The 13,103-nt window shown below is 35.6% G+C and overlaps 1 protein-coding gene across 1 annotated transcript; it reads left to right on the top strand.

The window, feature by feature from the left end:
- Positions 1–424: 424 nt before the first annotated feature.
- Positions 425–1,575, top strand: LOC110673146 (probable calcium-binding protein CML45). Its single transcript, XM_021836186.2, has one exon. It carries the CDS (start codon positions 686–688, stop codon positions 1,220–1,222), a length of 537 nt encoding a protein of 178 aa, XP_021691878.2. The 5' UTR covers positions 425–685; the 3' UTR covers positions 1,223–1,575.
- Positions 1,576–13,103: the final 11,528 nt, after the last annotated feature.

Here is a 13,103-nt window from a genome sequence, read left to right as displayed (position 1 = left end):
TTTACACATAAAATAAATAAATTTATATATTTATAATTTAAATTCATAATTAACTAATTCAGGATAAAAATTTCCTATTAATTAACAACGAATTTGTGTTCACACTTTAATAGGAATATTTCCTATATCTATTCAGAAAACTGAAGTGCGTGGTCGGCCCACGGTCAGCTCGACATGTGTAAGATAATGACATATAAAATTCTAGAAAATTCCTCGAAAATTCTACAAAAGTTCCACTCCCCAAGCTTAATTTGGCTTAGATATTGAGAATTGTTAATTAATATCAGAAGAAAATGACATAAAAGATTCCTAATTCCATTTCCATGGAACATTTCCTCAGAAAATTAAGATAATGACTCCAACCAAAATTCTATTGCGGGCGGGGCTAGCCTGGTTAATGTTATAAGTTTCAGAATCAGTTCCTCAAGAACACCGTCATTTCTAAGTATAATAGTTGTTTTCACTTTTCTTTGCCCGCTGGGTATGACTTGCTTTTCACAAGTTGCATACATTTATTTTCTGCACAATTTCCAGGAAGTTTGATCAGCAATAATTTATTATGATTACACAAAGACAGACGACTTCGCCCCCTGATGGAAGTTAGCTTGTTGACTTGCAGATAAGATTAAAGACAAGGTCTTGTATACAAAATCTCCAAGACTCCAAGCATTTCGTTCCTTCAGCAATGGAGAAGGTAACATCAAATGCAATCTCAACTCGGCTCAAATTTATCCACGACGGCATCTTGAATACTCTTTATGGTATTCTCTCTGATGTCTTCCTCTTTTATTTTCAACCCTTAGTCAACTTTATCCGTAGCAGACTCAAGGCATCCACCAAGATAGCCAAAGAACATCAAGAAAAGCTACTGATCAGTGGAGGAGATATGAAGATGGTGATGGACAGACTAGGAATACAACAATGTGACTCAGATGATGACCTTCAAGAAAGGTACGATGCAAGAGAGCTCTCAAGACTGTTTGAGGAGCATGAACCAAGCTTAGAGGAAGTGAAAGATGCTTTTGACATTTTTGATGAGAATAAAGATGGGTTTATAGACGGTAAAGACTTGCATAGAGTTTTGTGTTGTTTAGGCTTCATAAATGAAGGATCAAAGGTGGACAAGTGTACAGAAATGATCAGTGCAGTTCAAAAGTATGGATCAGATGGAAAGATTGATTTTAACGAGTTTGCCATATTTATGGAGAAGTGTTTTTGTTGAAATCTTCAAATCCACCCTTTGAGATAACATGAACTGTGGACGGGGTGAGACTTAGGTTGTATTTTCAGTTAGTCATAGCTTGTTTCTCTCTCTAGTTACTAGAGAGAGAACTTAGTTTCTGCTTCGATTTTTTTTTTCCTTCTTCTCCGAGGCTCGGTCCTTTGTCTTTTTGCTCTTTGCGGCGGAGTAGGAGAGTTCTCCTTGCTTGGGCAGCGAGTTTACTCTCTCCACCTCCGCGGGTTAAGGGTAAATATTTCTTTTGTGGATGGTTGTTTGCAAGTTTGGAAATCTTTAGAGAGGGAATCTAAAGAAGAACTACGATGTGATAGTTGTTTAATTGTGTTTATTAATTATTATTATTATTGTTATTATTATTATTATTATTATTATTATTTTCTGGCATTGTTTGTGTTCAATGGGAGTGTTCTTTTGTGAGTGACACACTTGGTATCTCTGAGGTCACAAAGCCTCAATGAATGGATAGCCGACCCCAAAGTTATAAGAGAACGAGAAGCCAGTGGGCTAGCTATGCCTTCGTCACCCTCCCGTGGCCGTGATAGGTGGCTCTGCTTTTGGGCTTTTGAGATACCATGCTGGCTGAATTTGGTTTCAATGGTGCTATCCGAAGGTTCACTAGCTCAGACTGAGCTTTTGCTGCGGAGGACAACGATCTTTTATTTCCAGTTGATGGTCCAGCTTCAGTGCAGGAACCTAGCGGCGACGCTCAGAAGGATCTTGCTCTCCTTCAATTTCTAAGCCTTTCATGTTTTAGGGGCTGGACATCATACTCTAATCTTAAAAAACTTGTGATTCTATATGGTTGTTTGTTTCAAGCCCACACCCAAAATGGTTCCAATCTTAATAAATTATCACCCAATCTTTTGAAAAAAAAAAAAAAAAAACTACTCTGTTTTCTTAAATATTATGAAATATTATGTAATACAATTGTAATTTTAGTCGGTATTTGACATGAAATGATAAATAAAAATAAAAAGATAATTAAATATAAAAAATAATTATCATATAAAAAAATTATTTTTAATAAATAGATAAAATTAAATTTTATGAAATTTATTATAATTTAATTATTACTTTATAATTAGTTTATCATTCATATATGATTGTCTACATAAAATAATTGATTTATTATATAATTTATCATATATTTTTTTATTTTTATAAGATGAAAACGAAAATAATTTTTTGTTAGAAAAAAAGATTCCTTGTATTACACAGTATCTGCAACTATTAAGCTACAATGTCAATAACATTTATTATATTTGTGGTTGACCTTGAATAAGTAAATATATGCAGCAACTTATAGTGAAAAAAATTATTTCATTTATTTTTAAATTTATATAACTAGAATTTACTTGAATTATTTTGTTTAATTTAATGAATGAATTTCTATTTTGATAATAATATATAATTAAATCTTTGTTTGAATTCTTAATTGTGTAAGAAAAATAAAGAGAAATTTGAAAAATATCAATTTTTTGAAAATAATAATAATAATAACGAAACTAAGTTGCGTTTATGCATGAGGTGAACAACTCTGTCCACCAAGGCCCAAAAGAATTACAGTTTGTAGCTGGTAAGTTGGGCTGCCTGATTGAAATTTGGATTATTATTTTTTTGTATATAAAAAGACCAAGGAAATGAGACTTAAACATGATAGATAAATAATATATTTTTAATCATTAGATAAATTTTGATTTTGACGTCTAAAAGCATATTAAAAAAAAATAATTGGAAGAGTTCAACTAAAAAATGCCATGCAGTAGATAAAAAGGGAGAGAAACTCAAGAATTTTCGTTAAATAATAGGGTAAATTACTTTTTTTATAATTCATGAGTTATGATTAAAACTTTTATCTCTATGTTTTTAAAAGAAAACGATTTCATCTTGCTCAATTTCCGTGAAAGTCTCCGTTGATGATTTAAAAAAAAAAAACCATAATGCCCTTCGAAATAAACTATTATTTCATGTTATTAAAAAAGCACTCAACGCCCTCTTCGCAGAGTTTATGAGAAACTAACAAGTTTGCCTCACCATCAATAAATGAGAAGAAGAAGAAGAAGATTATGAGTTTTATCAGGTCATCTACGAATGGTAAATTTCAGCTAGGTTTCACGAATCTTTGCTTCAAACTTGCCTCAAGCACTTGAAACCTGTATTGCAAATTTGGCTTCCTCGACCAACTTTGTGCTCAAATTACCATACCCTTTCATATGTTCTTCTTTATTGTTAACGGAATCCCAATAAGCAAATCTATTCCTTTCTTCTTCTTCTTCATTTAATAATGTCAGCAAAACCCATTAATCAAAATCCAACAAAACCATTCTCCCATTCACAGGAGACCCATTTCTTCCTCTCTTCGGTTCTGGGAGGTCCATGGTTACGGGTTTCAAGCACTTGGGATCTCGATTAAGAGCGGAGATTGATGTGGCTCAACCGCAAGTGCACGGGTCGTACAAGTAATATAGAAAAGATATCGTTCCCACGAGGAGTTGTGTTAATGATTGAATTTTTGATATAAAAATTTGACTAATTTGAACTATTTTTGAAATTAAAGCAATAAATTAATGGATATTGAAGTATGAAATCTATATGTGCAAAATCAATAATCTATTCGACAATATAATGAATTAACTAAGTTTGCATCAAATTAAAATAAGCAAATTGAAATATGGTAAGATTTAAATTGGCAAGCAATTAAATTCAATTAGAAATTAACAATGATAAAAAGGTGATTCTGGAGTTCGGGAATTCATATTCAAGCTATTTTGGGATTTTTAAATTGGTTATCTAATCTTGTGGAACTTACGGGTTTTAAGGAGATTAATTCTTAAATCCTTTGAATACCTTTTCGAGTGGGACAAAGAGTGCCTTAATCAATCTAATCCTACTTTCGTGGAGTTAAAGTTAATCAAGACCCATTAAGTTCCTTAATTAATCTATAAATCCTCTTAATCCTTAGTCTATTTCTAGATCTAAGTTAATTAAGTCCAATTTCTTGATTATTTATCACAAGGCTTTCTCCTTTCGATGCCTCAACCATGGATTAAGAACATTACTTAATGGGATCCTACACTAAGCATGTCATTGAGCATACAAGAAATGAATAAAACTCATTAAGACCACAAAATATGGATTACCCAATCAAAATCCACAAAATATCTCAAATATTATATCCCAACTCCAGAATCTAATGAAAACTACTCACTATCTATAATATTTACAAGATATTCTGAGATAATATGGAAATAAAATCTTAATCTAAGCTAAGAACTAAGAAACCCAATACAAGAAAGGTAAGAAATATGTAAGAAAGGAAAGAAAACTCCAAATCTGTCTGGAAATTGGAGGGGGTGACGTTTGAACTTCTTTTTGACTCTTCAGCTGCTGCTCCTCTTCTTTTCCTTTTTCCTCCCCTTTTAAAATGGGATAAAGGTCTATTTATATCTTTTTCTCTGACAAGGAGCCCTAAAATGGTGTGTTTGAGGTGTTTTTTTATGAGGGAATCTTCTGCCAGCTCATTATGAAGACTTTATGGAACTGCATAAATGGACTGCATAAGTTATGCAGTCCCTTATGCAGTTTTCGGCTGGTTTTTGGCTCTCTGTGCGAAGCTGCATGAGCAGGGTGTAAGACTACATAAGTTATGCAGTTTTCCGTGAGGTCGCATAAGCAAGGCACAAATCTGCATAAGTTATGTGGCAACTTATGCAGATTTCGGCAGGTTTGGGACATTATTTCTTTTCCTTGTGCAGAACTGCACAACTTATGCGGCAAGTTATGCGCAATTTGGCCAATGCATACTTCAACTTTGAAACTTGTTTTTGACATCTTTGACTGTAGAAATCACTCCTCAATGGCAAAATTTCTTTTTAGTCCCTCAAAAACACCATTTTTCCTACAAAACAAAGTAAAAATTACAAATTAATCCAAAATTAGCAATTATGAAAAACTATCTAAATAACTAATGAAATTAGCTAAAAGTGACTAATAATCAAATAAAATGGCTATGAAATTAAACCTAAATGACTATGCAAAATGTATGTATCAAATACCCCCAAACTCAAGTTTTTGCTTGTCCTTAAGCAAACTTTAAAATATAATGCAATTTTTAGGGGTGCCTTGTCCAAAGAGCTATGAAAATCACCTATTAAAGTAACTTAACACACCTTTAGCCATACCAACAATCCATATACCCATCCTTCAAAATGCAAAGAATCTAATGCTTATCCAAGCTTTCACCGCTTAGCCATCAAGTCAATTATCATTCAAAATTCCCAAACCAATCAATCAAAAGAGAGAGTCATGCTCAAAAGGAATTCTAGAACAATCAATAGTCAAAGTGTCTCTATATAGAATGATGGAATTGAATGAATGAATAGATAATTTTCCAATGCCATAGGCAAATTCCCCACTCCTATCTCCACTAATGTAGCAAGTACTATCAAGAGATCAAAGGTCTTTTTAGGGATGTAATGGGGCCATGGGGTTCAAAATGAGGCTAAGAAGAAAAAAAAGGGTAAAAAGGATTGAAAGCATGAGAATATTTTCAATCTTGAAAACATAAGGTACACTTCTTATTTTATTTTTTTTTCTTTTTTTCTTTCCTTTTATATATATATATATATATATATGGAGGAGAGAAATACACAATGAGAATTATCAAGTGCTAGCATATTTTACAAAATACATAAAAAAAATGGAGGGACACTTTGATACTTTAAACTTGTATCTTGCATTTTCTCTTGATGATTGTCCCTAAAAATGTCACCCCCAAACTCATTTTCTTTAATTATTTTGGGTGGATTTCTTTCAATTTGAATGACAATAGTGAAAAGTACATATACTAACACTTTTACAAGATGACAAGCATTTCTTCTTCCTTTTATTGTATCCATTTTTTTTTAATGATATTAGAGTATAAAGTGTACCTAATATTCAATTATCCTCATGAAAAGGGTTGGAGTGTTTGGTTCATTGGCTAGGTAGCAATAAGGGTTTCAAGAAAAAATAGGAATAAAAAGACTCAAAGGGGTTTGCAAGGGTCAATTTTAACTAGGAAAAGGGCCAAAGGTTTAAAATGAGAAGGTTTAAATCAAAGAATGACTAATCATCTCTCTTTTCAAGTATAAGCTGGTATTTCGCCTTGAAAGGTTTAGAAAATTTGTTCTAGGATTGGTGAGACATCATTTGACTACCTTATATCCAATAATTCCCTCTAAACATTCCAATTTCTAAAGGACTAGTTGGGTGGCTTTTTGGCTAAGAAGATATAGACAAGGGATAAACACTTCAAAACTTTGCACCTCTTAGGAAACTTTCAATCCACAAACCCAACTAAAGGTAAGTCAAATAACTCTCATAGGCAACTTTTCAATATTTAAGGGATTTGGCAAAAGATTTTAATGCATGATGCATGATTCCTAAAAATGAGCAATGCATTAACTAAATGGAGGAAATCTATTTGTGATGTATAATGTGTGTGTAAATGTGTTATGTATATGTATGTATGGATGTATATGTAAAATATTTACAATATATGTAAATGGAATGGGATGAGATGTTCCTATACTCAAAATGTGAAAAATGTAGCAAAAATCAAAATGCACACCCCCAAACTCAAAGTTGGACATTGTCTTCAATGTCTAAAGTAGTGCAGCATCAAAACTCAAAGCAAAAGGGAATAATCAGGAATAGTTAAATTTAAGAGCAAAAAGAAAGAGTTACCTGGTATAGAGCAGATGTGAATTCAAAAGATGATGGTGATGCATAAGAAGCTGCATAGGTTATGCAGAATAAAATGTTGAACAGAACAGGTGCATAAGGAGCGTGCATAAGCTGTGCAGTTCTGCATGAGTTGCATAAGGGACTGCACAGGCTTTGCAGAACATTTGCATAAGGAGTTTCACAGCCTGTGCAGCATATTCAAAGGCTGCTGCATAATTATATAGCAAGGAAAAATGTGCAAACACCAGCAGGGGTATGTAAATATATACAGTGTATTGACAAGTATGCATAAAAGGGCAGTAAGGGCAATGAGAATTAATGAAAAACTAATGGAATAGCCATCCAATAGAACTTCAAGAAAACAGAATTCAAGACAAACTAAAATTGTTTCAGCACATCCAAAAAGAAAAACTCCTAGAAGATGAACAAAAGCAAAATAAAAACTAATCTAATTCTATGGTTTTGCCCTTGTCCAAAGATGTTGCTAAAGGACTGGATGGAGCTGGCTGCTGCCGAAGGGGTGGTTCTGGAGGAGGCGATGGAGGTGGAGGTGGCATTCCCAGAAAAGCCATGAGCTGTTTCATCATCTCTTTTAACTCTTTCTGTTTATCTCTGGTTTCCATAACAAAATCAAAGAGTTGATCATGACGATCCTTGAGGGTATCAATACCAGTTTCAAGCTTCCTATCCACAAAGTATACATCATCACTAAGCCTCTCAAGATAGGTGAATAAGGCTTTAGTGTTGAAGGGAGGAGGTGCTGTGGATGAAGAGGGTCTAGCTGTAGATGGTGTTGGCTGTGCAGATTCTGTTGGGGTATTCTGTGTAGACTGAGTGGGTGGTGCAGGTCCAGTAGAATGCTATTGGGTGGTGAGTGCAGTTGTGCCTCTAGTTGTGCGATGGGTCACATGTCTGCTGCTTTGGTGGTGCGATGTCGGATGGTGGCAAATCTGAATCCAGTTTTGTATAGGTGAGTAGCATCAAAATATAGAGTGTCTGAAAGTGCTGGTAGAGGATGCTCTTCCGGATTAAAACCAAAATGCTTAGCTATAACAGTTATGAGCCCACCCATGACTATATCACCTACAGATTTGGTAGTAATATGTAACACATGCTCACAAAAGAAGTAACCAGGAGATATTATGACTTTGTGAAAAGCACACCATAGCATGAACAATTCAGATTTTCCAACAGCACCAGAACTAGTCCCTCGGCCTAAAATAGTGCTAGTAATAAGCCTATGGATAAATCTAAGTGCAGGGTCTATTATTTGGGAGGTCTTGGATCTGCCAGCATAAAAACTCTGAGGTTGGTTTGTGATACTCCTCCAAAACTGAACAGCATTCCAAACACCTTTATTTGCTACTTCTATGCCTGTATATGGTACTCTAAACAATCCATCAATTACAAACCCAAAAATACTATGAAATTGGTCTAATGATAGCTCTCTATTTTGCCCCAAGCACCTAAATTTCATAGTTGGCTTATAGTCTATCTCATGCAATTTCAGAGTAGCAGAAAATGAGGAAATAAATTCCAAAACTAGAGCTGGATAAACTAGTTCTTGTTTATGCACAAATTCCATCCAACCTAGACCATCAAGGTAGGCAACAATATTATCAAATAAACCAACTGATTGGAGGGCATTTGCAAAAATGTACCTAGTGGGTTGCACTTTCCTGTCCTTTAGTCTCTTAAAAGTTGCCTTATGGGTTGCATCAGGAAGGGGCCAAGGTAGTTTGGATACCTGTGTTGCTGTTAAAGTTTGCTTTTTGCTAAAGGAGGGTGATTTGGCTGGTGGGGTAGAGGTAGAAACGCCAACCCCCTGTCGTGTGGAAGCTGAAGTTTTGGGGTTTTTGGGTGTAGGCTCTGAAAGTGGAGTAGTAGGTGGGTCTTTGGGTTTTGTGAGAGGTGGTGCAGAGGCCATGGGTCGGGTTGATTTCAACCGGATTCTTCTCTTATAGGTTGATGTAGGAGGCGGTGGAGGTGTTTGTTGTGGAGGAGAATCAGGATTGGGGGCCTGCATTGCTAGGGGCGTGACTTGGAGAGGAGAGCCTTGAGGGGAAGGGGGAGGTGATTCCATGGTTGTTGTCGATGGTGGGAATGGAGGAGGGAAGAAGAAAGTGAAAGAGATAAAGGGCAGTTAGGGCATTGGGAGGTGAAAAGAGGTGTGGGGAGGAGGATTAATGCCGAGAAAAATGAATGTGGAGGGGGGGGGGGGGGGGTTGTGAACAGGAACGACGGGAAGTGGGAGGTGGGAAAGTGAGGTGCCAAAAGTTTTTGATTTGCACAGGACATGTGAAAAACTGCATAAGGGGAGAATGGGTGTGCATAAGTTATGCACTCTCTTATGCAGGTTTCGGCAGAAATTTGTAGTGTGAAAAGTTAGTTATGCAAAAGTGCATGACTTATGCAATGCCTTATGCAAGTTTCGGCAGATAATAAGTGGTCTGAAAAATTGGTTATGCAAAAGTGCATAACTTATGCACTCCCTTATGCAAGTTTCGGCAGAAAATGGGATCCCAGAAAATGTGGTTATGCAAAAGTGCATAAGCTGTGCACTCCCTTATGCAAGTTTTGGCAGAAAATGGGATCTCAGAAAATGTGGTTATGCAAAAGTGCATAAGCTGTGCACTCCCTTATGCAAGTTTCGGCAGAAAATGGGATCCCAGAAAATGTGGTTATGCAAAAGTGCATAAGCTGTGCACTCCCTTATGCAAGTTTCGGCAGAAAATGGGAGTATGAAAAATTAGTTATGCAAAACTGCATAATTTATGCACTTGGTTATGCAGATTTCAGCAGAAAATGGAAATGCAGGATTTGAAGTTATGCAAGAGTGCATAAGTTATGCACACACTTATGCAAGTTTCGGCAAAGATGAAATTTGGCAAAAATGTGGCTGTGCAGAATTGCATAAGCTATGCACATCCTTATGCAGATTGCAGCAGAGATGAAAAATGGCAAAAATTTGGTTATGCAAGCTTGCATAAGTTATGCACATCCTTATACAGATTTCAGCAGAGGTGAAAAATGGCAAAATTTGTGGTCTGAAAGCTCCATAAGCTATGCAGTTACTTATGCACATTTCAACAAGATTAAGATTACAATTGAAAATGTTTTGCAAGCTTGAAAAGTGCACTAGAATGAAGAAATGTAATCCTATGAAGCATAAATCATGAGAAATTATCACTAAAAACACATCAATATATATACAAAATCCATCACAATTGCATTATACAAGCTTGTAGAAGTAAGTTCTGCTTAAGAGGCATTTGTGAATTATGCCATTTCAACTTAAACTCTGCAAATTAACATTTAGCACATTAAAACTCAATAAAAATCTGCATAAAGTTGCATTTATCCACAAAAGAAAATAGACTCTCCAAGTTATGCCAAGAAAATGCAGCATGTGCACATTGAATCACACAACCCAAATAAGCTCAAAACTACTAGAATGACCCACTTACCATCATATTAACATGATAAGCACAAACACTTAAAAGTTACACACCCAACCTCAACAAAGAAACAAATGCCATGTGCTGCAGACCCCTCTTTGCTGAAAATTTCATTTCTCTGCATAAACCAAGAAGCAGACCTGCACAGGTTATGCAATGAAAATAAACCAATCTTGAGAGAGTTAATGAGTAAAATATCAGATTAAGAGTTACTCCCCAGCAGTGCAATAACCTTCATCCATTGAAATACATCTACAAAGGACAAGATTCAACAATGTCAAAAATTGAATTTGGGGAGATTTAAGGTGAAAACAAAAGTAATGCAAATAAAAGTAAATCAACAAAAGCTAAATAAAAGAACTTGGGGTGCCTCCCAAGAGTGCTAATTTACAGTCCTTACCTGGACTCTTCATGCATTTCACTAAAAAGAGGTGAGGGATCAGAGAGCTTGTAACAGCTTGCTCCCTTTATTAGGTCTCCAGTTATGTAATGTTTCAATCTATGCCCATTGACCTTAAAATTCCCAGATTTTTCACTCTAAATTTCAATTGCTCCATAAGGAAAAACCCTAGAAACTCTATATGGACGAGTCCACCTTGATTTAAGTTTTCCAGGGAACAATTTCAATCTTGAGTTGAACAACAAAACTGAATCACCTTCTTTAAATTCCTTTTTCCTAATATGCTTATCATGCCAAACTTTAGTTCTTTCTTTATAAATACGGGCACTTTCATAGGCATCCATCCTCAATTCTTCAAGCTCATTAAATTGCAATAGCCTCTCTCACCAGCTTGCTTAAGATCAAAATTTAAGGTCTGAATGGCCCAATATGCTCTATATTCTAGCTCCACAGGTAAATGACAAGACTTACCATACACCAACCTAAAGGGAGTAGTTCCTATAAGGGTTTTGTAAGCAGTCCTATATGCCCATAAAGCATCATTTAGTTTGAAAGACCAGTCTTTCCGAGAATTGCTCACTGTTTTCTCCAAGATATGTTTGAGTTTTCTGTTAGAAATTTCAACTTGTCCTGAAGTTTGAGGATGGTATGGGGTAGCTATCTTGTGCACTACACCATATTTCCTCATTGAGCTCTCAAATTGCTTATTACAAAAAATGTGAACCCCCATCACTAATTACAGCCCTAGGAGCTCCAAATCTACTCAAGACAAATTTCTTCAAGAATTTCACTACCACCTTAACATCATTAGTTAGAGTTGCAATAGCTTCTACCCACTTTGACACATAGTCAACTCCAACTAGAATGTATTTATTACCATATGAAGGAGGGAATGGGCCCATAAAATCTATTCCCCAGACATCGAATAATTCCACTTCAAGAATATCATTTAGGGGCATTTGATCTCTTTTTGATAGATTTCCACTCCTTTGACATTTATCACATTCTAGCACAAATTTCCTTACATCCTTAAAAGGATTTGGCCAAAAGAAACCAGCTTGCAGAATTTTACTAGCTGTTTTAGAGATTCCAAAATGTCCTCCATAATCAGAAGCATGGCAATGATGCATAACACTCTGCGTCTCCTCATCAGGAATACATCTTCTTATTAAACCATCACAACATGTCCTAAAGAGTAAAGGATCATCCCATCTATAAAATTTTGCCTCATGCAAAAACTTTTTCTTTTGTTGCCATGTCATTCCTAGAGGTAAAACTCTACAAGATAGATAATTCACCAAGTCTGCATACCAAGGTAGTTTAGCAACAAGAGAGAAAAGTTGTTCATCCAAGAAAAACTCATCAATAGGGACTTTATCCATTTCTTCATCATCCAATTTCAACCTACTAGGATTATCCGCAACTACATTTTCAGCTCCCTTCTTATCTCTAATCTCCAAATCAAACTCTTGTAGCATCAGAATCCACCTAATGAGCCTAGGTTTAGCCTCCTTTTTACGGAGTAAATACCTGATAGCAGCATGATTTGAAAATATAACCACCTTTGAGTCAATAATGTAAGGTCTGAAATTTTCCAATATAAAGACAATTGCCAATAATTCCTTTTCAGTTGTTGCATAATTTGTTTGAGCCTCATCCAGTGTTCTACTAGCATAATAAATAGCATGAGCCCTTTTGTCTTTTCTTTGACCAAGAACAGCTCCAATTGCATAGTTGCTAGCATCACACATAATTTCAAAAGGTAGGCTCCAATCAGGCGGTTGCATGATTGGTGCAGTGATAAGAGCTTGCTTCAACCTACAAAAGGCATCCAAACACTCTTGGTCAAATACAAATGGTATGTCATGACTTAACAAATTAGACAAAGGTTTGGCTATTTTAGAAAAATCCTTGATAAAGCATCTGTAGAACCCGGCATGCCCTAGAAAACTTCGAATTCCTTTGACATTGGTAGGAGGAGCCATCTTCTCTATCACTTCAACCTTGGCTTTATCAACCTCTATTCCTCTATTAGACACCAAATGTCCAAGCACTATCCCTTCCTGAACCATGAAATGACACTTTTCCTAGTTTAACACAAGGTTAGTATCTGCACATCGCTGCAAAACTTTAAAAAGGTTAGCCAAGCATATGTCCAATGAAGATCCATAAACAGAAAAGTCATCCATAAAAACCTCCATTATTTCTTCAATGAAATCTGAGAAGATTGCCATCATGCACCTTTGAAAAGTGGCTAGTGCATTACACAACCCAAATG

This window comes from Hevea brasiliensis, chromosome 2 (genome assembly GCF_030052815.1).
Source record: "Hevea brasiliensis isolate MT/VB/25A 57/8 chromosome 2, ASM3005281v1, whole genome shotgun sequence".
NCBI lineage: Eukaryota > Viridiplantae > Streptophyta > Magnoliopsida > Malpighiales > Euphorbiaceae > Hevea > Hevea brasiliensis.
The sequence above is the reverse complement of the archived record's forward strand: the minus strand, read 5'-3'. Positions and strand labels throughout refer to the sequence as shown.